The following is a 24,949-nucleotide window of genomic DNA, read 5'->3' as shown; positions in this document are numbered from 1 at the left end:
AAGGGGATGTTAGAGGTGGATGGATAAATTAGCAAGTCAGAATGAAGTCACTTGCATCAAAACGTCACGTTACGATGTGGCCCACACAGCAGAGGAATTTCAGCGAAAAATGCAGGGTCGAACAAGACTCGAACCCGGGTGTCGGACATACCCTAAAACAAGGACACGTAGAAATCAAGCCAAATCAGGGGTAGACAAGTAGCACGGCATGCTAGAGTCCCGGGTTAGAGACCTGCTCGATCCTTCATATTACCGTGGTTAGCACAGCGCGATACAACGCCAGTGGTCCGTGCTTCGAATCCCGGCCTGAGCAGGTGACCCTTCATGAATTTCCTCTTATCATCACTCATCCCCATCTTCGCGATTATCCAGAATTGGAATAAATGCGAAGTAAATATTCGAAATCAATCAATCAAGACCTTCATTTTTTTCCGCTGAAATTTCTGTATCACAAAGTCTGTTTATTATGAAATACTGTTATTGATTTTCACACTTGTCGCACTAAACTCTGTGGCGCAACAGCCCTTGAGGGGAAGGGCCTGCTAAGCGGTTTTTCGAGTCACATCGAGATTTGTCTTGTTGCTTTCAATTAATTGATTGATTTCGTTTGGTTTAATTGACTTCACTTTTCTGCCACTTTAGCTAATCGCGACGATGAAACTTGAGTGATGAAATGATTAAAATAACACTCACAAATTGCTTTGACTTCTCGTTTTCTCTCTCTTTCTCTCTCCTTCTCCCTCCTTCCTCTCTCTTTTTCTCTCTCCTTCCTCTATCTTTCTCTCTCTCTCCTTCCTCTCTTTCTCTCTCTCTCTCTCTCTCTCTCCTTCCTCTCTTTTTATCTTTCTCTCTCTCTCCTTCCTCTCTCTCTCTTTCCTTCTTCTCTCTCTCTCTCTCCTTCCTCTCTCTTTCTCGTTATTTTCCCCTCTCCTCTCCGATTCTTTCCCATCTCTTTTCTCACGTTCTCCATTTCTATTTTTCTCCCCTTCATCTTCTCTCTCTCTCTCTCTCTCTCTCTCTTACTCTTTAAGAAAGGTTGGTTGTAGGAAATCATGTAAAACAATAAGACCGAAAAACGCTTGCTGGAATAAACATGATTATCATTATTTTACATATCCTAACCGATTCCTGTCCTACTTGTTGTGAACCCTCGGAACCAGAAAGCTAGATTGGGGCGTGCATCTGAAATAGGCACGTGTGTTAATCTTACACGTGGATCCGTTATCGTAATCTCACCTCCAACCCTAAGGTTAAACATTTATGTTGTGCATGCAACATGATCCAGCATGTGGTTACGGATATGGAATCGAAAGATAAGCACCTTGGTTCTTGATGTCCGATCCTCCTCATGGGAACACGTCGCCATGGAGAGAAATCTGTTTCCGGTGGACAGAGATTCGTCAACAGGAAAGGCGTCGTGGCTTCTGCTTATAAGAGAGAGATTGTGGATTCCCAAACCGACCCTCACAGCGACCAGCGTGGAAGAAATAATCTTCCTTTGCTGAATCGGAGCCATCTATAATAGAAGAACAAGAAGAGACGAGGAGAAGTAGGTAAGCATATTCTTTGGTTGTCATTTGCATTTGCTTACCTTGAATGGCGACGCTGTTGATGAATGGTGAATTTATATAACTTTTTGTTCACCTAATATATTTTCTCTATGTTTTTAAGTCCATATTATGCACATATAGGCTAATCGGGATTGAACCTACAGTTTAATGTGGGATCCGAACCACTGTGTAACGTGCCTCCATAGAGTATGGATTGATTGATTTGATTTATTTTACTACGCTTTGTGATCCACTTTTGGCTAATTTATGAAGATGACGATGAGTGATGATGTGATTAAATTGATGAATGGACATTCACAGACATCCATGCCCAGGCTGGGATTCGAACCCGGGACCCCTGCCGTCGTAGCAGGAAGTGTTAACCACTCCGCCACGGGGAGCGGCCCATCGGGTATCGAACCCTAGATCCTATGAGGTTAATTGTATCCAATAGCATGAATCATGATTAGGCTAAACTAGATTAGAAAAGAACAAATGTGATGAAACGCGCTGGCCAAGGAAGGACTCGAACCCACAGCCTTGAGATCTGAAATCGTGAGACGGACACTCCACACGATCCGTCTCTGGATATTGAAAATATATAGCGATTCTCTGCTTACCTGAAGTTTTCACTGGTACTTATCTTGTCTGTTTTTGCCCACAGGAGCAAGCTATCTCATTCGCAGGATGACGCTTACGAGATTTCTGATTGTTTCACTGTGCATGGCCCTGGTTCTAGCGGAAGGTAAGATAAAAAATATTAAGTTATTTGCAGAGAACTGGGTAAGAAAATTTAGAGAGTAGGCAGGACTCGTTGGCACGATATCAGACGCATGTACAGCAAGATAAGAATGCCCCCGAAAAACTCGCACAGTCATTTGTTTCCTCCTCTCAGTTCCTCTTCTATCGTAGCTTTTGCTGCACAATTTATCAACACGAGAACAGTGCAAGCATCTGATTGCATTACCCACGCCTCCTCTGCTTACTTACGGTTGAAAATTCGACTGCAGAGTCACAGGGGCATTCTTATACCTCTCACCCTTTCTATCTGTTTCGCGAATTAACCGTCTCTCTCACACACACAGACGTTCACATTTCCTCGTTCTCCCTTACCTTGTAACTTGTTTGAACCTTGCCTCCCCTTTTCTCTATGTTGCTCTACATTTAATATCTCTTTCTTGTTATTTATCTTTTCTTGCCCTGTCTTTTCTTCACCTGTAATCCTCTGCTTCAATTTTTCTTTGTAGTTCTTGTCAACATTCTCTATATTTTTTCCTATACTATCTCTTTTCCCTTTTCTGCTTCTCTATTCAAATCCTCATACTTCCCTCATTTCTATTCCTCTTCCTCTTTTCTCTGCTTTCTTACGCATCTCTTTCAACATCTCTGCGTGGGGGTGGCGACACATATTCAGTCAATTCTTGATTTATTGATTTCCTTTATTTTACTTCGCTTTTGTTCCACTGTTTGCTAATTTGCGGAGATGAGTGATGATATGATGAAATTGATGAATGGACACTCACAAACATCCATGCCCAGGCCAGACATACTCAATCATCGGGATGATAAATGTGAACATGTACATAAAATTATGCATAGGGCGCAGACTATATATGCTTATTTATTTTCTAAGTGTGTTTTTATTTACTGTATCTCCTCGGCTGGAGAAAGAGCTGGCAGAGGAATTATAAAATGTGAGATTGCCTTCCCCTGGCACTCTTCCTATTACATGTTTAGAGTACTAATGTGAATCTATGCTTCATTGAGGAAGTAATGTTTAAAAATAATTTAAAATGAATGCTTCAGAAGTGCATGAGAGCCTCCTAATATTGTGACACGCCGCATGATAGTTTTTTCAAATACAATTTATTACATTTTTATAAAAGATTGCCTTAAGTCTAAATATAGCTTTTCTTTTCCCCTTTGAAAGTTTTATTTTAAAATTCGAATGTTTTAATTTATAACAAGACATAATTTTGTCTTTGTTTAATTGAATGTAATCGTAACACTTTTTTTATTGTTTTCATATTGTCGTGGTATTAGATGACGATGTACAGACATCTTCAAACGAAGCAAATGACAATGGACCTGCTGATGACGCTGTGGACTATGATGCTGGTAAGTATAACTAGAATGATATTATTTTCGTAACATTTCTGCCTGTTCGGCATTAGAAGCTTGGGAGCGAGTTAGAACTATCGAAGGATTCAATGAACAAGCGAGCTGCTGACGTCATCTCAACCCATCACCTATCACTAGCGTTCTTGCTTAGGCTTTAGGTTGTTGGTAGGCTCGCTAGCTGGACTCGCGCAGTCGGCTAGAGTCGAAAGTAATCTATCAGCTACTAACAGAAAAGTAAATTCATCAGCTGAAAGCAAAAATGTATTATATCTGAAGGTCAGATCAAATGTTTGAGTGCATAATCGAGAAAAATGCGGGAAGGTACATAAAAAGAACACATGAGTTGATGCATTCAAGCAGACTTGGAAAAATGCACCACTTGCATCATATGATGCATTTTGGCGTTACCTTCACAAATGATATACAACAATGCATCAAGCTGTAAACCTGATTCTTGGAAAAGGCAAAAATCACACTTTAGAGCATTAGTTGCTGCGTTTTTGATGCATCGAATAGATTTGATGCATTTAGTTTTCTGTGTGTAGGGGAAGGAACGGTAAAGTGGCCACTCCAAGGTTTCATGAATTCTTATCATACCTTTTTAATCAGCAAAGTTATAGAAACATAGACGAATAGTAAGTATAAATCTTTACTTCCAATTTCTATTTTATTTTTTAATTCTTGTTGTTTAGAAATGTACACGTTACTTTCTTAAAAAAAAAAGTACGAAGTGGCCACTTTGCCCGCCTAGGTTGGGTCAAGTGGCCAGCTCCTTCCCATTTTACCTGCATAGGTAAATGAACAAATCACATTGATTCAGAGTGTGTATTTTACTCAACACAAGCTGAAGTAATACACATTAAGAATAAGTATTAGTATGTATGAAATCTTTACAACATAAAGTAAATAGTAATTCGTAATCAATAGTCTATCAATAAAGGATTAGGCGTAGGCCTATTTGCAAAATTCGCACTCAAACTCATCATCTTCTTCGTCACAACCGGCGCAGTCTTCATGTGCTCACTTCTTACATTTTAAACATCTAATCCATCCTTCATTGCCTTTCGAGTCTGTCTGTTTCGTGGCCACTTTGCCCGGAATGACGCCATTGCAAAAACTGTGGTATAATGTCTAACCTACGTGACTTAGCGTTTTCAAACACACATCATTTAAAAGGTTATTTCACTCTGATCAAACAGCACAAGAGCATATAATTATAACACTTACTATTATTTAGCTATAATCAACAAATTTGTACCACTTAGCTAAACTCAGACTTGCGAAAAAACAATAAAATGAGTTCACATCTAGAAAAGTGCAGCCTCCCGCTTCAAAGTCACAGACAACACTGACAGCATCCGTGGCGACTGTTTCGCCCGGCTCCCGCGTGGCGGAAGCGCTATACAGCGAAGAAAACTCACATGGTCACTTTGCCCGCACTGGCCACTGTACCCTTCCTTCCCCTACCTGGACAGAGTATGGCAATCATATGCTCGTTTAAATAAGCAAATAACAAGAGCTGTTTACCAGATCCAAATTCTTTCAGTAATGGTACACACCTGTTGAGTCACCAAAAAATTTGGTCAAAATTAACAAATTTAGTAAAAGCTAGCTAGCAATTGTTTTGTCTATGGTTACCAAAATATTAACCAAACGTGTTTTGTTCATTCAAACAAATTAGTTTTTCGTGTGATTTTGTTACCCAAGTGAGATTGGTTACTTGTTGCAACTCCCCATTGTTCTATCTTTCCTGAAAATAACATGAAGGACGTCCCACACGTAGAAAGGTTGTAAATTATTGCAGTGAAAAGGTCACTTATTCTGCCCCAATTATGAAGTGGTCAAAAATTTGTATTAAAATATACTTTGATGTCCATTTTGTCGCCAGTTAAAACATAGGAGACACTTTTGTTTTGTTCATGCCAAATAGTATTTTCTCAGAGCGGTTACTAAAGGCCCAACCACACGGAACTGAATATCCAGTTAGTTGACGCTGAACTGGCTCCCTGACCGGAAGTGATGGCTGCCTGCTTGACTGGTTTTGACATGTTCTAATTGCTATTAGCTTCCCTGAACAGCTAATCAGAGCAAAGTTTGGCCATGTGAAGATAATCTGTGAGTTTTCAAAGGAAAGTTTCTTGTCTGTGGTTTCCGAGTGTTGGCTGTTTTTGGTAGTTTCTCGATGAGAAGAAAAGAGATGATGTGCATTGCATTCGTGTTCAGTTCATTAATATTTAGGTATTTATGCAAAGCGATGAGATGTGTACGTGACAAATATCATAAGCCGAGAACGAAAATCCTTATTATAACAAGTGTATTAAATGTTTGATTTTTTTTAAATGAATCTTCCGAATCTCATGTATGAATGAGCTTACCCGGATTAAAAACACTAAATTGCTGACCAAGGCAGTTTATTAAGATATAAAAACACTTAACAAGTAACTTTTCAACCCTGTATCAGGTTTTCCTCAGACAAAGAACTAAACTAAAATGATGAAATGCACACAGAAAGTTTATATACACATAGCAGGGTGACTAGCCACACAAGAAACAAATCATGTTGACAGTCCTTATCTTGGACGATTTCTCCAAAGGAATTAAATACATATCGCCTCTTGACAGTTGACTAATGGGTTTACCACACTGACAAGTGATTGACAGGTCAAGATTAGCAAGAGTCTGGAACTACCTGTTTATCATTTCCCCCACCCCTCCTGCCTTTTTGGATATGAATGAATACCTCCTCCTCTGGTCTCCTTCTTTTCTCTTCTTTCTTCCTTGTTCATACTTCTTTTTCCCTCATTCCTTTCCTTCATCCTTTCAACTTTCTCTAACACACTCTTCCATTCCTTGTTTATCTTGAGTCCTCCATTCCAATTCATGATGTCTTCTTCTCCTATATTTTCTATTTCTTTGGCCTCCTTCCATTTTCTCACTAGTTCTCTTTTCTCTTTTCCTATTCACCTAGCCGAATCTCATTCTACTTCATGTACCGTTTCTCTAGTGTGTTTGAATATGACATTCCTGTCTCTCTTCAATCTCGCATCATCCATGTGTTGCTTTAATCTGTCTTTAAGCCTCTTCTTTGTTTCCCCTATATATACACTTTCACATCCTCTGCACTTCACCTCGTAGATAACTCCTTCGTCTTCTTCCTCTCTCTTTTCTCCCTTCTTCTTGCTGGCTATACTTAACACAGTGCGTCCTCCCTTCCTATAAGTTCTTATACCCACTTTCCTCAGCACTTTGCATATCTTCTCTGTGGCCTCTCCCATACTTCTTATACCAAACCATCTCTCTTTTTCTTTTTCTTCTTTCTCTTCCGGTCCTCTCTCTTTTATTTCTTTCCTTCTTCTGTTGATGTTGTGTCTGTCTTTCTTTTGTAACAAGTATCGTGTGAGGCGAAAACTAGCATATGGGTAGCCAGTCCAGCGCCAACTAGGGCATTCCCTGGAAATCCAGTTCCGTGTAATTCGGGCTTAAGACTGAGTGAGTGTGTAATGTTCTCTATTTCCAGGTTTTCCACCGTATCCATCTCCAGTTGATAAATTTGTCGCAGACCACTGCACTCAAGGAAGGTCCTGGAGAACGGACTGCAACGGGTGCATGTGCTCAGAGAGATTGGGGTTGCTGGGGTGCACCAAGAAAGGGTGCCCTTTCTCGGAGAGATGCACCCCTGGATTAGTGTGGGAGCAAGCGTGCGGACAGTGCATTTGCGACGAATATGGGAGAAGCGTCTGCTATAGAACAGCCTGTGAGGAAGCCAGTGAAGCTAGCACCCCGTTAGACAACAACGTCTGAGCCTACGATATGTTACTGCTAGTCCTAGGTTGCTTTGTAAGAATGATCTATTCACAAATATATATTTTACAGCTTTCTGGTGAAATATATAATTAAATAACATTTAATTGTCTTTTCTTGACTTTTCACATCCCTTGTAGTTGGTAAATTCAGATTTGACTTCAGTATTTCATCTTTCTGAACCAGATTGCCATACTCAGGTAGGTCAATCATGGATGGTGAAATGTCATTGGTTAGCAAGAAATAACGTCAGAGAAACATCAATTGAATGAGTAGTATGAGTACAATGTACAGATCTTTATAGCAGAGAATTTATCAACAGTTAAACTTAGTAAGGAGTGGGGGATTATGAACATAGCTAAAGGATGATTACAATCTTCAACAGGTTGTTATGTTCTTACTTGTTTCTCTTATTATTATACGCTTCTCCAGTTATTGTTATTTGATATTATTCTACTAATCGAATTCATATCAACACCCTGACACCCCATGCAAAAACATCCGGCAACTGCCATGAGACAGTACAATCATGTGCATAAGTAATACATGTTTGCATTTTTCTTACGTTGATTTACTGTCACTGACAATCGTAGACGATGATTAGATGATATTGATGAAGGGACACTTACAAACATCCAGTTTAGGTTACTAAGTGATATCAGTCAAATTCTCCAGTGTAATTGCCGTTCATTTTCACTTACGTCTTACTCGTTTTTTTAAGAAATGGAATTGCACTGCTGTTGGTGCAGAGATTGTCAACTGTTGTTGGGGCTGTATATCTATTCCTTAATCATGTACAGTGGGTAGCATAAGTATTGTCAAGAAAATTGTCCATCGCCATTTTTATTCTCTTTGTTTTAGCCAATAGGAGCTTCACGAACGCTAAACAAGTTGCTGATAAGCTCTGTACCAGATAATGTATTGATTAAAAGCTCATAGGATGGAAGGGAAGAATTAACGAAAATAGTCGTGGACAAATTGCCGAGCCATACTTGTGCTTACCACTGTACTGATTATAACTAAGTGAAGGAACACTGCGATGGACAATGTTGCCGGTAATATTTTCACATTCGAGTGTACGAGCCAAACCGGATCAGTGACCAAACACGTGTAGTGGTCGACTTTCGATCTCGCCGCCAACATTCCCGGGTTCGAGTCCCAACCTGGGTGTGGGTGTTCTTTGTTAATATTCTTCATCAATATAATCTAATCGTTACTCCTCATCGTCGTTGCGATTAACCTTAAAATAATAAAAATACGTTATGCGAACCAAGTGAATAACTTCCTTTCAGAGTTCAGGTTTGGCACAGAGTAAACAAAACTGAGCTTGGAAGGGGAATCGAACCCACGAATATAGGCGTGCGCAGACTAATTTATGTGGGGTGCTCAATTGCCTATCTGGACAATATTAGCCTAATTGTCGTAACTTCATTGGTGACTATTGTTTTGGGGAGAGAATGACACACACAGAGAGAGAGAGAGAGAGAGAGATAGACATGGGCATCTTAAATGGAAGAACATTCCTTACGTTTTTAAAAAAAGTACAGGCACCTCTGTCACCCCCCATCCCCCCGTGCGCACGCCTGTGTTCACAAACCTCAGTTAAGAAGCTCATTTGCCCACTTCACTGCAATGACGATGGAACAATCTGTATATAGTAGTTCAGTGCAGCGCTGCTTAGAATGATCGTTTGTCACGAAGGAACATTTTCCTTGTCCAACATCTGTAAACAGGAAGTCGTGCTGTGGTTTTCTTGTCCACAGGAACAGGAAATATGAGTTGAGCAAGAGAAGTTAGAACGTTTATGCTCAGAAGTTACATACACTATCACATGAGCTTACTTACACATCTGGCAACCAGTTTATATTACTCCTAGGTAAGATCATAACAATAATTGTCTAGATAATAATTATGGTAGGCATAAGAATTATGAAGCAAATTGTCCATCACACCATATATCTTCTCTTTGTTTTAGGCAATCAGAGCTTAAAAAATTTAAACAAAGCGATATAGCTATGGATAGACAATTTGCCCAGCAATACTTGTGCATCCCACTGTACTAGTGGCTGAACATGAGTATATATTTTATTTAACTTTAAAAGGTATCCAGACGATATACATATTATATTAGAGTACATCTTTTGAATTTCTAATGATTTATTCCGACAGCTCCTTGTAATCAAGGGCGCCTCGGATTCAATACCCGGTGGAGCCAAATAGTGGTTCGGATCCCACTTAAACTGTAGATCCAATCCCGATTTGCCTTTCTGTGCATGAAGTGGACTTAAGAACAAGCTCAACAACAGCTGTATTGTTCATTAAGATTATGATTTTGACATATCTACTCCTAAGGCCAGGGACGTCGTTAGGAGGGGGCACGCGGGGGCACTGGCCCCGGCAAACGTCCACGTGGCCCCGGAAAACTTTTCTGTATTTGCTGGAAATTTTACTTTGATGACAAATATTGCAAAATAATTCTTCAGTAAATTTTGCTTGCACCTTGAAACACTTCTTCAATTTTCAGTAGCATGAACCCAAGCAAGGCATTTCTTTCTTATTTTCCTGTCTCTTGCTTGTTGAACACAAACAGATGTATTGGGAGGGGATGCAGTTAATGGTTTTGTGTTCCGCCCCGGTCAGGAAAGTCTGAGACCTATTGAAAATACACTTTTCCTCCCTGCTGCACACCAGATCCAGGATCCTCCCAAAACCCGCACTTTCTCTTCATCTGGCCCTGCACTGGCTCCATGGGAACCGAAAGGACGACAAAAACAGGAACATTTAGCTACGGGTGTCTAGAACTTTCTGCGTTAATTACTTATTTTATGGTTCAGAAAAGATATCCCCATGCGTTTCAAATTCCAAGAACAGAATTATATTGCTTGTTCCTTTTTCGGCGCGGGAATGAATGACATAGCGGCTCTTCTCACATGCACTCAACCCTCCTGCTAATGACCTGCCCTGCAAGGAGGAAAAGGCCACTTTCTGAAAATTCGGAGAAACATCGAAGCGATCAGTTCATCTGTTGATTTGCTGGACAGTTGATATCTGTCAGTTTGAAGTAGGATTTGTTGTCCGAGCGGTGGTAAACTTCTGTAAACGCGAGAAGATAGCATCACGAAGTGTTTGTGATCTCGTTTTCCTACATCGCGAGTAAAATGTCGAATGAGAAGCTGCCAGATTGTCTTCCTCGGAAACAATGGATCAGGAGCGACTGATCGACCAAATATCCAACATATTGGCTTTCTAAAAGAGTGTCTGACTACCACACAAGATCCTGGGTTCGACTCCCAGGGTGGTTGATCTCATGTATAATGAAGAATAAACCACGTTTCAATTAAGTAAGAAGCCCGACCCTGTGGCCGAGTGGTTAGCACATCGCGGTGCGACGCCAAGGGTCCCGGGTTCGAATCCCGGTCGGGCTTGGTTGTTTGTGAATGTCCATTCATCAATTTCATCATTTCATCACTCATCCCCATCTTCGCAAATTAGCCAAGAGGCACAAAACGCGAAGTAAAATAAACTAAATCAATCAATCAATTAAGTAAGAAAACTAGGTATGTGGCATTTTTTTACAGCCGTCTGCATGCTCTATAAGTATTATGTTAAAAAAAATTCTGACTTTCTGTGATTTTTCTTCATTTAGCCTCCACCTGCAAATGCGGAAGCTGCTGCTGCTTAGGTGGCTAGGTTGGCTAGACATACACATATAATTAATACCTAGTCATACAGCTAATAATACTTATCATATAATCATGAGTTATGGAGAAGCAAATAACTTATCAGGCATTTTTTGTTTCTATTTGTCGTGCAGTGGTTAACAAGGTGCATTACGATGCCAGGGGTCCTGGTTTGAATCCCGGACTGGGCGTGTGTGTTCTATATGATGGTCCTCTCATCAATTTCACAACACTCATTGTCATCTTCATCTTCACGAATAGCCAAAAAGTGTCAGAAAAGCGAAGTAAAATAAACCAAATCAATCATTTATATATTTCTATATTACGCCGCTTTTCTACTTCTTGAGTTAAATGCGACGATGAGGATGAATGATGAGCCGAAGGAATGACGATGGGACAGACATAATACAACCATACCTGTCCAATGTCCGAACCTTGGACCTCTGGTTTCGTAGCGTGTTATACTCAGTAGAATTCTTAGGAAGAAAAACTCTAAAAGTAGGTGAAAAGAAGCAAAGTTGTACGATGCATAAAAAGCCATGTTTAGTTCTTCTAAAATCTACCAATTATTGAGTTCGTGTTTTAAGTCCACTGTATGCACAGTAAGGCTAATCGGGGATTCGAACCACTATTTGCCTCCACCGGGTATCGAACCCGGGACCCCTTGATTGCAAGGCGGCGACGCTACCACTACGTCATCGAGGAGGCCGAGTAAAATTAATATTGAAGGACAAGGCCTGCGAAGAGTTCTTTCGTTCGGTTGCGCGTGGTCATCACATCGAGTACCATATAGTTTCTAGAGCAGAATTTGCTTCCATATCGCTTTCAAGTACTTCCCAAATTGTCCTCACGATGTTGGAACAGCACAGAAATTTTGGAACTCATACAAGCAGGCACATACCCAGGGAGGGGGTTCGGGGGCTGCAGTCCTTTCCCGAAATCCTACAATTATCTGATTTTAATAATGTGTAGTAGTAATTAAATTTACTTCATTAACAGGATTAAACATCTTGTATATGGTAAGTTGCAATATACCAAGAAATTCATCTTCAGCGCATTTACTCCTCCCCCAACCTTTTCGTCTTTAGATGGCAGCTGCCGATAAGGGATAACCCTCTTCTGAAATCAAAATCTGGCCACCGGCCTGACCACCAGGGATCGAACCTTGAACCTTTCGATTGATTGATTAATTGAACTGATGTTTTAAGTCCACTTTATGCACAGTAAGGCTAATCGGGACTGGACTTACAGTTTAAAGTGAGATTCGAACAATTATGTGCCTCCATCGGGAATCGAACCCGGACAGGTTGTTGAACCTGCCGAACCAAAGACGAGAGCGTAATGATTTGAGCGTGTGGGAACTTTGTTTTATCCAGTGCTATCATATATTCAGTTTTCCACACACAAATAAGATTAATTTTAAGAAATTAGACGTGTGCATATAATTTCTTATCTTCATTATTTCTCAAGTGAACAATCAGATGTCATAGAAGACTCGGGTCCGCCCTTGAACTAAGAGATACCGGATTCGATTCCGGTACGAACTGTATACGTGAGATGCCTGGCTTGAACTCATTACGCACACATTTCATATTTGCACTGTTGCCAATACTTGTAAACCTCGTTCCAGAACTTTATTTCTAAAACCACGGAAAAGGGTTTTATCTACTTCTCAATTTTTTTTTCAGGAAATTTACAAATCTAAAGACTACTTGGTGTATAAGCCATTAAGCTAATGAGGTCATTCTGCATTTAGTTTCCCGAATAATGGCTGTGTATTTCGCGAGAGTATATCCGTAGACTGTTGGGGGCTACAGAAGAAAATGATGTTCGTTTCCAATTTATTGATTGATTGAGCTGGTGTTTTAAGTCCGCTTTATACACAGTAAGGCTAATCGGGACTGGTTCTACAGTGTAAAGTGGGATCCGAACCACTATGAGCATCTACCAAGTATCGAACCCGGAACCCCTTGATCCTTTTCTTTCCAAGACTATATATATAGGTCTATATATATTGTTAATTTATAATAGTTTGCTAGAAAAAAAATTACGTTCGGGCCCCCCCAAACTGATCAACCTAGCTACGTCCCTGCCTAAGGCTTAAGCATGTAATACTTCTCAGATTATTAAAATTACATTATCTTGAGCGTAGGCAGCGGTGTATATTCTGGGTCATGTAGGTAATCGGAGATCACAGGGCTATAATTTATTTTTATTTTTTTCCCAATATTCTTCGGAATCAATCGTTGATTCGTTCATATCTTTGCTTTCAGCACGCGAATGTTTTCAACCGTTTGAAGCGGAATGTGCGAGAGGCTTTCTCCAGCTGGTGGAATCAGCAGGAGGGGAAGGAAACACTGCTTCTCAGGCGCGTTGATTCCGTGGTCAGGGTAACTGTGACGCACAACGGGGAGAGGCGAAAGGGATGGCATGAGACTCTTATGAAAGTTTACATAGGTGTTAACCCTTTCCCCACCTCGCCGCCGTGAGCACTATAATTTGTTCATAAAAAAAACAATTAGTACAATAATATTTATACAAATATTGAATTTATTATTTCTGCGTTGTTAAAAAAAAATATGATTAAATGATTGTGAACATTATAAGTATATACTTTTGCTTCTTATTGTATTTACAGTTCCGTCTTAGTTATTAGAGGCCTCTACTATTTGTTTTACTTATTCCATGCACACACACTAAGTCCCGGCGCCTTTCGTTGGGGCCCTTATTCACTGCACTCTCACCTGCATATTCCTTCTAACCTAGTCCAGTACTCTTCTTTTACGCACTTTCCTTCTGCGGCTTCATTCTTTCACTATGTCCAATCCTTTCCTAAGATCCTTGCTTCGATATTACATATGTCAAAAAATCCTTATCCGCACTATTTGCACAATGCACACTCGCACACTCTCTACAGGCTGTTTTACTATGTCCTTCTACTCCGCCATATTCTATCTTTGTTGTGTCTTTTTGTAGACTCTCTCCTCGAAGAGAGAGAAAAAAAACATAAAAAAACTTCCCCCTTCTCCCCCCTGGGGTGGTTCTTGGACTGACCGGCAGAGGGGGTGTCCAACAAGAGTCCTTTTTGGTCAGTCAAGAGGTGCTGCCCTCTTGCTTATTTTGTTACACTACATGTTAAAATTCCACATCTAGCTGCCCGTAATCTGTTATGGACCGTATATGAGGGTACATTGGTAGTACTGGACCTCAACTAATCCCTAACTATAACCCAAATACCCCAGGAGAATAGGAATAGATTAATATTTAATATAAACCCAAGAAAGAAAAAATATATATAATTAAAATACGAAATTTCTACCCGCACTTTCTCGCCAAGGTCCTCCTTGACTGGATCACTTATACTCCAGAGAAGAGCGCAAACTACACACGAAGCACATAAAAATAATAATAATAATATGTATGTTATTATTGAAAAAGAAATTCTAAACTGGTGGTTGCCTCACAGTAACAGTGTTGCCACAAGAAGGGAAATGTCCCTTTTGCAGGGAAATTTGGACCGGAATTTTAGCCAAAAGGGAATTTCGATTAAGAATACCACAATTTCATGGAAATTTTAAGACATCTGAGTACATTATCACAGTTTATGTTAAGTTCCAATTTCATATTCCCATTTTCATTTTTTCTGTTCTTTTTTCTGATCCCTTGAATATAGCTTGTATATATTTATATTTCTGTTAAGTACATCGCTTTTCTGCACCTTTGGATAATAGTAACGATGAGGATTAACGATTAAATGGATTCCTGACCAGAATCCTAACCTGGGACATCTGGTCAGGAAGCGATAAAAGTGACATGTATGTGAAAAATTTAATGTTTTTTATTCACACGGACATGGACCAACGGAAATACTACTACTGCTGCTTCCACCACCACCACTAATAATAATAATAATAATAATTACAGCTAGTGCTACTTCCAGTACTAATACTTATTATTATTATTGTATGATTTGCTTAGGTGAAGGGAAAAATTGGGAAATTGTACCCCTTGGAAAGGGAAATTGTGCCCTCATATTGTGGCAACACTGGCCTCCTTCTTGAGAGAGTCCACCAGACTCACTCTCCACCCCAGAGTCTTTACCATCCGACTGGCGCCCTCTTCTGCCATTCTTCGTCGATGACCTTGGTATCGTGTAAGTTGTGTTGTTATTGTTAATATTATGTGTTTGTGTTCGTCTTGTGTAGTAATTGTGCTGTCTAATGTGTTTGTGTTTGTCTTGTGTAGTAGTTCCTCCATTCATATTGGGGGTTAGGCGTAGAGCTGACAACTCTGTACTGTAAAAAAAAATGTCAAGAAACAGAAATATAAGGCCATGGATGTTCCCAAGGTAAAATATTCCAGAGGTAAAATAGTCCCCCGTTCGGATCTCCGGGTGGGGACTACTTTGGGAGGTCCCTGGACTAAGGATAAAATCTACGTTAGGAATAAGGATATTAAATTAGGCACGTGGAATGTTCTGAGCCTTTACCGGCCTGGGGCATTTCAGTGTACAGTTAATGAGATAGTTAAGTATAAATTAGATGTAGTAGCTGTCCAGGAAGTTAGGTGGCCAGGAGAAGGGAATTGTAAAACTAAAAATTATACTTTTTTCTATGGTGGTACTGAAAATCATAATTTTGGAACAGGCTTTTTCATAAATAATAGAATTATCTCGTCTCTTAAAACGGTAGAATTTATTAATGATAGGATATCATATGCAGTTTTACAGGGTAGGTGGTGTAAAATTATTTTTAATAAACATACATGCACCAACAGAAGATAAAGATGATAATACTAAAGATGATTTTTATGCAGAGTTAGAACAGGTCTTTGATAATTTTTCTCAGTATGATATGAAAATTCTGTTAGGTGACTGTAATGCACAGATTGGCAAGGAAGAGATATTTAAACCCACGATTGGTAAAGAAAGTCTTCATGAATTAAGTAACGATAATGGTATAAGATTGATTACTTTTGCAACCTCAAATAATTTAATTGTGAAAAGTACCACTTTCAAACATAAAGATATCCATAAATATACCTGGTCTTCTCCAGATGGTAAAACTCATAATGAGATAGATCATATTCTCATTGATAAGAGAAGGCATACTAGTATAATTGACGTTCGTACACATAGAGGTGCTGACTGTGCCAGTGACCATTATTTAGTAATTGCTAAATTAAGAGAAAGACTCTCAGTGATAAATCATAAGCAACAAAATCTAAAAGTTATAAAATTTGATACTGGAAAGTTTACTGATGAAAGAATTAAGAAAGATTACCAAATTAAACTGTCAAATAGATTTGATGTTTTGCAGTATTTAAATGATGATGAAAATATAAATGAAACAGATGTAAATAAGAATTGGGAGCGCATACGTAATGCAATAGAATCAGCAGCTAAAGAAAGTATAGGATACCATAAACCGAGAAAAAGTAAGCCATGGTTTGATAATGAATGTCATAATCTAATAGAAATAAGAAATCAGGCTAGACTTAGGTGGTTAAATAACTCTGATGATACAAATCTAAACAATTATAATAGAATAAAGCGAGAAGTTAACCGCACGTTTAGAAGGAAAAAAAGAGATTACTTGAAAAGCAAAATTAACGAAATTGAAACAAACAGCAAAAATATAAATATCAGAGATTTATATAAAGGTGTAAATGAGTTTAGAAAGGGGTGGCAATCTAAAGTAAACTTGATAAAAGATAAAGACGGTGAATTTCTAGCTGACCCAAGCGATATTCTAAATAGATGGAAGAACTACTTTAATGACCTTTTAAATGTTCATGTAGGAGATAAATCAGAAGTAAATGAAGTCCACACAGCAGAACCTTTAGTTCCAGAACCTAACTTGACTGAAGTTAAAGATGCTATTAAAAGGCTAAAGAATAACAAAGCACCTGGCATTGATTTAATACCAGCTGAGTTAATTAAATATGGTGGAAATTCATTAATATGTCAAATTCATAAATTAATGTGTTTAATATGGAATAAAGAAGAAATCCCTCAACAGTGGAAAGAATCCATAACTGTTCCTGTGTTTAAAAAAGGTGATAAAATGAACTGCAATAATTAACGTGGAATTTCTCTACTCTCAACAACATACAAAATATTATGTAACATTCTTTTAACAAGACTAACCCCATATGCTAATGAAATTATAGATGATTATCAATGTGGATTTAAACGTAACAGATCAACTACAGATCAAATTTTTCACATCAGACAGACACTTGAAAAAAGTGGGAATATAATCAAAATGTCCATCAGCTATTCATTGATTTCAAAAAAGCATATGATTCGGTCAAAAGAGATAAATTGTATAATATATTAGTAGAGTTTGGAATACCTAAGAAGCTTGTTAGTATGATAAAAGTATGCACCAGTGAAACAGAAAGTAAAATTTGTGTGGGTATTAATATGTCTGACAAATTTACAATTCATGATGGGTTAAAACAAGGAGATGCATTATCTCCATTGCTCTTTAATTTTGCCTTAGAATATGCTGTTAGGAAGGTAAAAGAAACTAAAGAAGGACTAAAATTAAATGGTGTGACTCAGTTGTTAGCATATGCAGATGATGTAGACTTACTGGGGGATGATGTGAATACAATTAAGAATAATGCTAAAATATTTTTCAAAACTGCTAAAGAGATAGGTTTGGAAGTTAACAAAGAGAAAACTAAATATATGGTTACAGGCCGAAACCAAGTGTTAGGTAATAATCAAAATCTAATTATTGATAACAACTCGTTTGAACCAGTTTCCAAATTCAAACTTGGGAGTAATATTAACAAATGAAAATTATATTAAAGAGGAAATAAAAAGTAGTCTTAATTCAGGAAATGCATGTTACTTCTCTCTTCATAAACTTTTGTCTTCTCGTTTAATATCTAAGAAACTAAAAGTTAAAATATACAAAACCGTAATTTTGCCTGTAGTATTATATGTATGTGAAACTTGGTCCCTTACATTGAAAGAGGAACATAAATTGAGAGGATTTGAAAATAAGATCCTTAGGAAAATCTTTGGACCTAAAAGGGATGAGGAGACAGTTGAGTGGAGAAAGTTACATAATTTAGAACTACATAATTTGTATTCATGTCCAGATATAATTAGAATAATTAAATCAAGAAGACTTAGGTGGGCAGGCCATGTGACACGAATGGGAGAGGAAAGAGGAGTTTACAGGATTGTTGTTGGGAAACCTGATGGTAAGAGACCTGTAGGAAGGCCAAGACGAAGATGGAGGGACAACGTTGAGATGGACCTAAGGGAAATCGGTAGAGATGGAAAAGAGTATATAGAACTTGCTCAAGATAGGGAAAGATGGAAGGCCTGTGTTGCTGCAGCCATGAACCTTCGGGTTTAAGAAGGCTAGGGAGTTAGTTAGTTAGTTAGTAAGTTGTGTTGTTTAGGACAGGGAAATTTCTCAGGAACAGGAATTCTTGGTGGTTCGAAAATTACCTACTGAAAAGGGAAGTGGGGAAAATACATCTGAGGGTGCGCAAGAAACAAGGAAATCTAAATAGCATTTGTAAACCAACTCCTTTAATTCTCATTTTAATTTCCTTCTGTCTTCCTCATCTCTGCTATTTCAACAGAATTTGTCAAAGGGAAAAATAAATATTGATGTTGAAGATAATTAAATAAATTAAAATGTAAACTAAAAATTCAAGAAATTACACCGACCTCCGTGGCGGAGTGGTTAGCACGACGCCAGAGATCCAGGGTTCGAATCCCGACCTAGGCATGGGCGTTCTTTCTAAATGTCTCTTCATCAATTTCATCATATTATCATCACTCGTCGCGATTAGTCAAAAGTGACAGAAAAGCGACGTAAAATAACCTAATTAAAGCAATCCAACACCATGGATTATTTTACTAGCCCATTCCTTTATATATTGCATGTTACATGTTGAGTTTTTATAGGTTAATTATACTTTCTTGTTTTATTATTTGAAATTCTAAATGTAGATTAACTGCAATCACAACAATTTATCGATAGTGGTCGCAACAATAAAGTAAAATTTTCCACACATATATTCATAAATCCTGTATGGATGCTGAGGTAAATTTGCAGGGAGACTTTAGGAGTTGTGGATGAATCAAGGGTCGGAGATTACCCACTCGTTAAAACCAGCCTACGCCACTGATCGTAAGGGTCCAACTTTCAGTGCAGTAAAACCTGAGATTTCTTGAAAATACAGTAAAGAAGTGGTTCAGTACCTTCATGAACCCGCAGCTCGGTAAATTCGTTTTTTTTAAAAGTCGATGCCCTGATTACAACAATTTTGCTTGTAAATAGATCTTCAATTTTCTAATAAAATGAAATGAAAATTTGAGGCGGGAAGCAACGCGCACCCCGGTTAGATCTTTTGATCGCTCATCACAACAGTCACAAAAGCATTTTCTGTTATCACAGTGGAAACCCGAACGGGACGCTGTCTTTCCTGGTGGGTGCCAGCTTGGGCTGCAAGTCAATTCACCCTTCCGGCCCTAATTCGTGAAAGGCGTAACCGTTAAAATTCAAATTTGGAGGCAGCACGGGTGACAGTCCCTTCTCGGTGGCTTTGAATTCTCACCAGCACTGGCAAGAAAGGATTCCTTTTCGATGATGAACCCCTAACGAATGGCCAGCTTTCCAAATGGTTGCCAGATCAGGCTGCAGGTCGCTTCACCCTTTCGTTCGGGGTTCACCAGCTTTCTCGTCAGTGCTGGTGAGAATTCAAAACCACTGAGAAGGCAATTGTCACCCGTGCTGCCTCCAAATTTGAATTACAACGGTGAGTTAGGGTCGAAAGAAAGAAGCGACTTATTTAACCCCGAACGAAAGGCAATCTTTCCAGGTGGTTGTCAGGTCGGCCTGCAAATCGCAAACTTTAGGGAAATCTGTAAATTTGACGCCGGGGTCCAGTACGGGGCTGCGGCCCATCGGTTGAGGAACACTGCAGTAGTGCAAGTTTTCTTGCAAACGTTTCGTCTATACAAGGATAGATGGCAGGACGGAGTCTCTGTACGTTCTGCGCTCTGGCGGCAGTTCTCCAAACTTCATGTGCGTAACAAATCACGAAAAAATAAAGGCAAAAGGTATCAAATTTGAGTGTATTTTGTCGAATTTGTATCAACATTCCACCTTCGTTATTTACTCATACGATTTATCTTTTAAACAATGACAATGTTATAAAATTTCCTCTTGTCTTTATGGTTTTCAGAGACTTCTCTTATTTTTGACAGGTTCCTGCAAATAAAATAGGACAATGAAACCAGCATTGGAAGTGTTGCTGCTTGCATCCATTCTCCTCATCCTAGGACAACGTAAGTGCAATATTAGTTCATTTCCGTGCATAGCAGACCTATTCTAGTAGATTTACTTGTTGATATGATGGCGATGTTACATTGTATTTTTGCTACTTAGAGTCTTCTTTACTGCCTCTGGAAGCATATTGCGACGAGCAATAAAATTAGATGAAGTAAAAGATGGTGGTGTCACGGATTTTTTTAGGGAAGGGAGGGTGAGATAATATGATTGGAAAAGTAAAAATTCAAATTCCTTTATGCTTTATCAATCTGATTTTGCACATTTTTATTGCTGCTTAAACAATGAGATTATAAAGTGTAAATGACCAAAACTGACAAATTTAAGTGGCGATATAAAATTTTGTGTTTTTGTTAATTATATATGTAATTGTCTTATTTCACAAATTGCGATAACAGATTTAAGAAAAGAACTTCAGAATCAAATAGCATGCCGTAAAAAATAAAATCTATTACGAGGGGTGATCAGAAATAAAGGAGGGTCGATTAACCTCTCATTGGACAGGCCTCCTAAATTCAAGAAAATTTTGTAGGGAAGATTCCTCCAACCGTTTTATACCAAAATGTATTTAGTGAGATTCAGAACCCGAGCAATTTATCCCAGGTTAATCTTTAATAGCTATGATTTTGCTGTAATCGCCAAGTGAAATTCGGACCAACTTCAATAGCTTTGGTGCCTCCCCGATGGCGCAGTGGTAGCATCTTCGCCTTGCAATCAAGGGGCCCCGGGTTCGATACCCGGTGAAGGCTCATAGTGGTTGGTCCCACTTTAAACTGTAGCGGTCCAGTCCCGATTAGCCTTACTGTGCATAAAGTGGACTGAAACACCAACTCAATCAATGGCTTTGGATAATTGAAGATGCCCACAGCTTTAGCACGTGAATATTTGAAATGCTTCGAAGTTTGTAACCAAATGTAATAGGTCTTATGAATCCATTTTTGGATGTTTCTTAGTAGTCATGCATCCCCTAGGTAGTATATTTCATTGGTGACCATCTCTTCATATTGATAAAAGATGTAAAATAAACTTCGCTGCCACTCAGAAAAAAGTGTTTTAAGTCCAAAAATAGCTCCCATGTATCTCCTAAATAGTTGGCTGGATAGATAAAAATGCTTAATCAAAAAATATTCACCATACAATTCTCCACAAACGAGGTTTCTATATATTTGTTTTATTATTAGTATTCTTAAAGTGTGCCTTTTGAAAAACATTAAATTTTTCCCCTTGATGCAAAACTTCGATCATAGTTCTTAAAATATGTTTTAATTTTTTATCAGTGAACATCCTCTCTTTTGCTGACACTGTATAATATACTGCTGTTATAGCAAGATTATACAATTTCTTCCCTAGCGTGGTGTTCAAGAGGGCAGAATGTTCCCAGCACTATTGGAGGTTCGGGAGCAGCAACAAACGACTCCTCACAGCAATTACCTGAAACAATATCTGATGAGCATCCCAATAATGGATCTAGCCACACAGGTAATATATACTAAAAATAGTAGTGTTGTATAATACTGTTCGTATCATTAGCTAGGATTCCGTACAAGTTGAGCGTTTCCTTTCCCTAGAAACTTGGTTAATGAATGGTTCCTGTTCAATACATATAAGTAACGTTCAAAATAAAATGAAGTTGAAATAGGTTTTGACACCCATTACACGCTCGGTGCGTCTATGCAGCTTTACTCAGCTGACATAAGTGCTTAGCCGTTTTCAATTTCTTTGTAAAGGAACACGTTGTGGAACGACAAAATATGGAAATCACAAGTTAAGGTGTCAAATTACTTTTAACGTAATACTCCTCTCTATATGAAAGTATATGTGGGAATTCTGGTCCCTATGAATATTCTTAAAGTTTCCTTGATATAGTAAGCATTTTTAATTCTTAGCGTTTCTTTTTAGAAATGGTTTGGCTGTTTAACCTGGCAGCAGTTTGCATCTTCTCCTTGCTATGGAGGAGATACACGGTTTGAGAGGACAAACCACGTTATGAGCAACTGAAGAAGATAGACATAGGGTAATCCCATTTTTTCCACAGATAATGAGTACTGTATATTTTAAAGGTAGAAAGCACCTACCAGAATAATAAAAATAAAAATAAGATATTGTAGTTGCGGAATTAGTTGATATGGTAATAAGCAAAGTGAAATACATATAGGTGGGGCCGTCAGACTCCTTCCGGAATTTCCGTTTGACGTAGGTCGGAGACTCGCCAATTTGAGCAAAACTTCAGTTCTGCAGTGCTTTGTTTTTTCTAGTTATTTATTTATTTGTTTGCTTCCTACAGAGAGAATCTCCAATTACAGGAAAGCTTACATAAATTCAAATAATAAACATATAAGAGTGTAGATTACATATACATATAAACACATACACACACAAACGCATTTATACACACAAGATAATAAGTGAAGTACTACAGGACATATATCCAACCATATACACATATATTCATAGTTCAGAACATAGCCTTTATATAGTATTGAACGGCAAAAAATGATAAAACAAAGTGAAGAAAAAAATAGCATAGAACGTAAAATACTTTCAGAATAATGGAAAATAATGCACAGTACAGTAGAAAATAATACACAGTAGAATGGATTCACATATGTATATTTAGTCTTTTTCAAAAATTGTTTTTAATGTTTTTAGATACAAGGAAAGTGGCAGACTGAAATCTAGATTTTCATGCGTTGTAGAAATATTATTATATGCAGAACAGAGTCTGAATAAAGGTGATGATTTGTATTTTTCGGTTCTCGGGGTATCACAGATGAAAAGATTTCGCATCCGAAGATTAGATTTTCTAGTATTAAATTTAAACTGATGAAGAAAATTACTATTATCCAGAATTCCATTTACCGTTTTGTAAAGAAATATTTGTTGTGCTAATTCTCTCTTACTACTGAGGCTTACATAACAAAACTCTTTTCCAAATATAATTCAACGAAGTTAAATCAAATTTGTGAATATTATTCGTTCGTGTTTGTTGAATACGTATGTCGGTGGAACAGACTTATATGCATTCAACCTTGGATAATACGAAAACTAATTTTAAAACAAATTTATTTATGTGACTCAAAAAGCACATAAATACGCCACGCCTACCCTTCCCAGGTGAATAAACTTGAAACGAAAATAAAATCAAGGCTGGGTGGCCCAAACATTGCGGAAGAGCGCATTGGTCTCTTAAGTTTCGATCTAGCAAATTGCGGTTTCCAGTAGACAGCTGTGTTTTCCACCAATGCTTCCTGTGATTCGGCATTTGCGCCGCCGCCATCTTTGGGTCACACCTCCCTTTGGCAGGCATCAACTGTTTGTTTCCAGTCTGGGAGTTGACATCTCGTCTTTGACCTTAGCACTAAGTTAATGAGGGGTATAAGGGGTGCTCCTTCCAAGTAGTGCACCCAATAGTCAATCTCACTTCCACGTAGCACACCCTGGACTGCAGACTAACGAGGCTCTGGCGACTGGCCTCGTGGCCAGTATAATTCTGTGTCGTCCTGTGTTTTGTCCTTATTTGTGCTGAGCGCCCTTTTTAGCCTCAGCTTTTAACCAAGTTTTAGTTTTCAGACACGCTTTTATTTTTGTTATGATAAGGGGCTGGACCCCGTATGGTGTGACGGGTGCAAAATAGCCTCAGTGCTGACGCACCCGAAAAATTTTAATTCAAATTCAAACTAAGCTAATAAACTTGGAGAAATTTTCTTACTATTAGATGGCACCATTTACTATCATGAATGTAAAATTAAAATACATTATGAACATTAATATATCACGTGCAGAAGTTGTACTGAGAATGTGGTGTTCCTTGCGTAAATATACAAATAAAATATTACAAATTCATACATGTTTCTGTTCGCCACGTACACGAAACTCTGTCTTACGTTTGGCAACACATTTTCAAATGTTCACTTCATAAAGAACACTATAGAAATTAGAAATTTGAAGTATATAATATGCTACTCATTCGTCAATGCCTAGAAAATTTTATTAGATATGTATAGCCACCGGCTTCAAATACGGTGCACCTAGATCCTGAAATACTCGCTTTCCTGCAAATCGTTATTCGTGTTCCCTAACGGTGATAAGTGGATTTTAATAGCAAATTTTCAATGGAAAATTCTGGCAACACACATAACGCCTTCCAGGGAAGCATTTCAGGATCTACGAGGTGCCCGATTTTTATTGCTGCTGACTGTGAATCATATCGGGTGGCCACAATTAAAGTTACCCAACTCAGAGCCCTCTGTAGCCTGTTTGAGGCATCGCAGAACTCTGAAATTTGGTGAATCCACTATGCAGACCCTGGGGAAGAGAGGATAGCGATAAAAAAAAATAGTTAAATTTTCCGCCACCAGGTTGAAATGTGGCGCTGTACTTCCATGATGGGTTGTACAAATAATCACGTTAAGTGATTTAGCTGAGTTATTAATTAGAAAGACATTTGTTAGTGGCTGGAAAATGCGAGAAA

The 24,949-nt window shown here is 38.5% G+C and overlaps 2 protein-coding genes and 1 long non-coding RNA gene across 5 annotated transcripts in view; 2 read left to right on the top strand and 1 right to left on the bottom strand.

The window, feature by feature from the left end:
• LOC145986802 (uncharacterized) overlaps positions 1-24,949 on the bottom strand; it is an 84,888-nt gene that overhangs the window by 46,445 nt on the left and 13,494 nt on the right. The window contains exon 1 of one of the 2 annotated variants that reach the window (XM_083121244.1): positions 1,322-1,457. The exons of the other annotated variant lie outside the window; for it this stretch is intronic. The gene's annotated coding sequence lies outside the window, so the exon portion shown is untranslated. Of the gene's footprint in view, positions 1-1,321; positions 1,458-24,949 lie in introns of those variants that run through there. 2 annotated transcript variants of the gene reach the window in all.
• On the top strand, positions 1,422-7,552 carry LOC145986804 (uncharacterized). Its single transcript, XM_083121245.1, has 4 exons — positions 1,422-1,553; positions 2,215-2,295; positions 3,594-3,668; positions 7,189-7,552. Exons 2-4 carry the CDS (start codon positions 2,238-2,240, stop codon positions 7,470-7,472), a joined length of 417 nt encoding a protein of 138 aa, XP_082977371.1. The 5' UTR covers positions 1,422-1,553; positions 2,215-2,237; the 3' UTR covers positions 7,473-7,552.
• LOC145987345 (uncharacterized) lies at positions 9,272-23,495 on the top strand. Of its 2 annotated transcripts, none has more exons than XR_014441655.1 (4): positions 9,272-9,348; positions 20,397-20,477; positions 21,829-21,957; positions 22,378-23,495. It is a non-coding gene; the product is annotated as an uncharacterized LOC145987345 (long non-coding RNA). The 2 variants fall into 2 exon arrangements; XR_014441654.1 differs by lacking the exon at positions 9,272-9,348 and adding an exon at positions 15,224-15,305 and having other exon boundaries at positions 22,378-22,629.

Source organism: Lepisma saccharinum, chromosome 4, assembly GCF_977018435.1.
Source record: "Lepisma saccharinum chromosome 4, izLepSacc3.1, whole genome shotgun sequence".
NCBI classification, from domain to species: domain Eukaryota; kingdom Metazoa; phylum Arthropoda; class Insecta; order Zygentoma; family Lepismatidae; genus Lepisma; species Lepisma saccharinum.
Note: the sequence above shows the minus strand (reverse complement) of the source record. Positions and strands in the feature narration are given on the sequence as shown.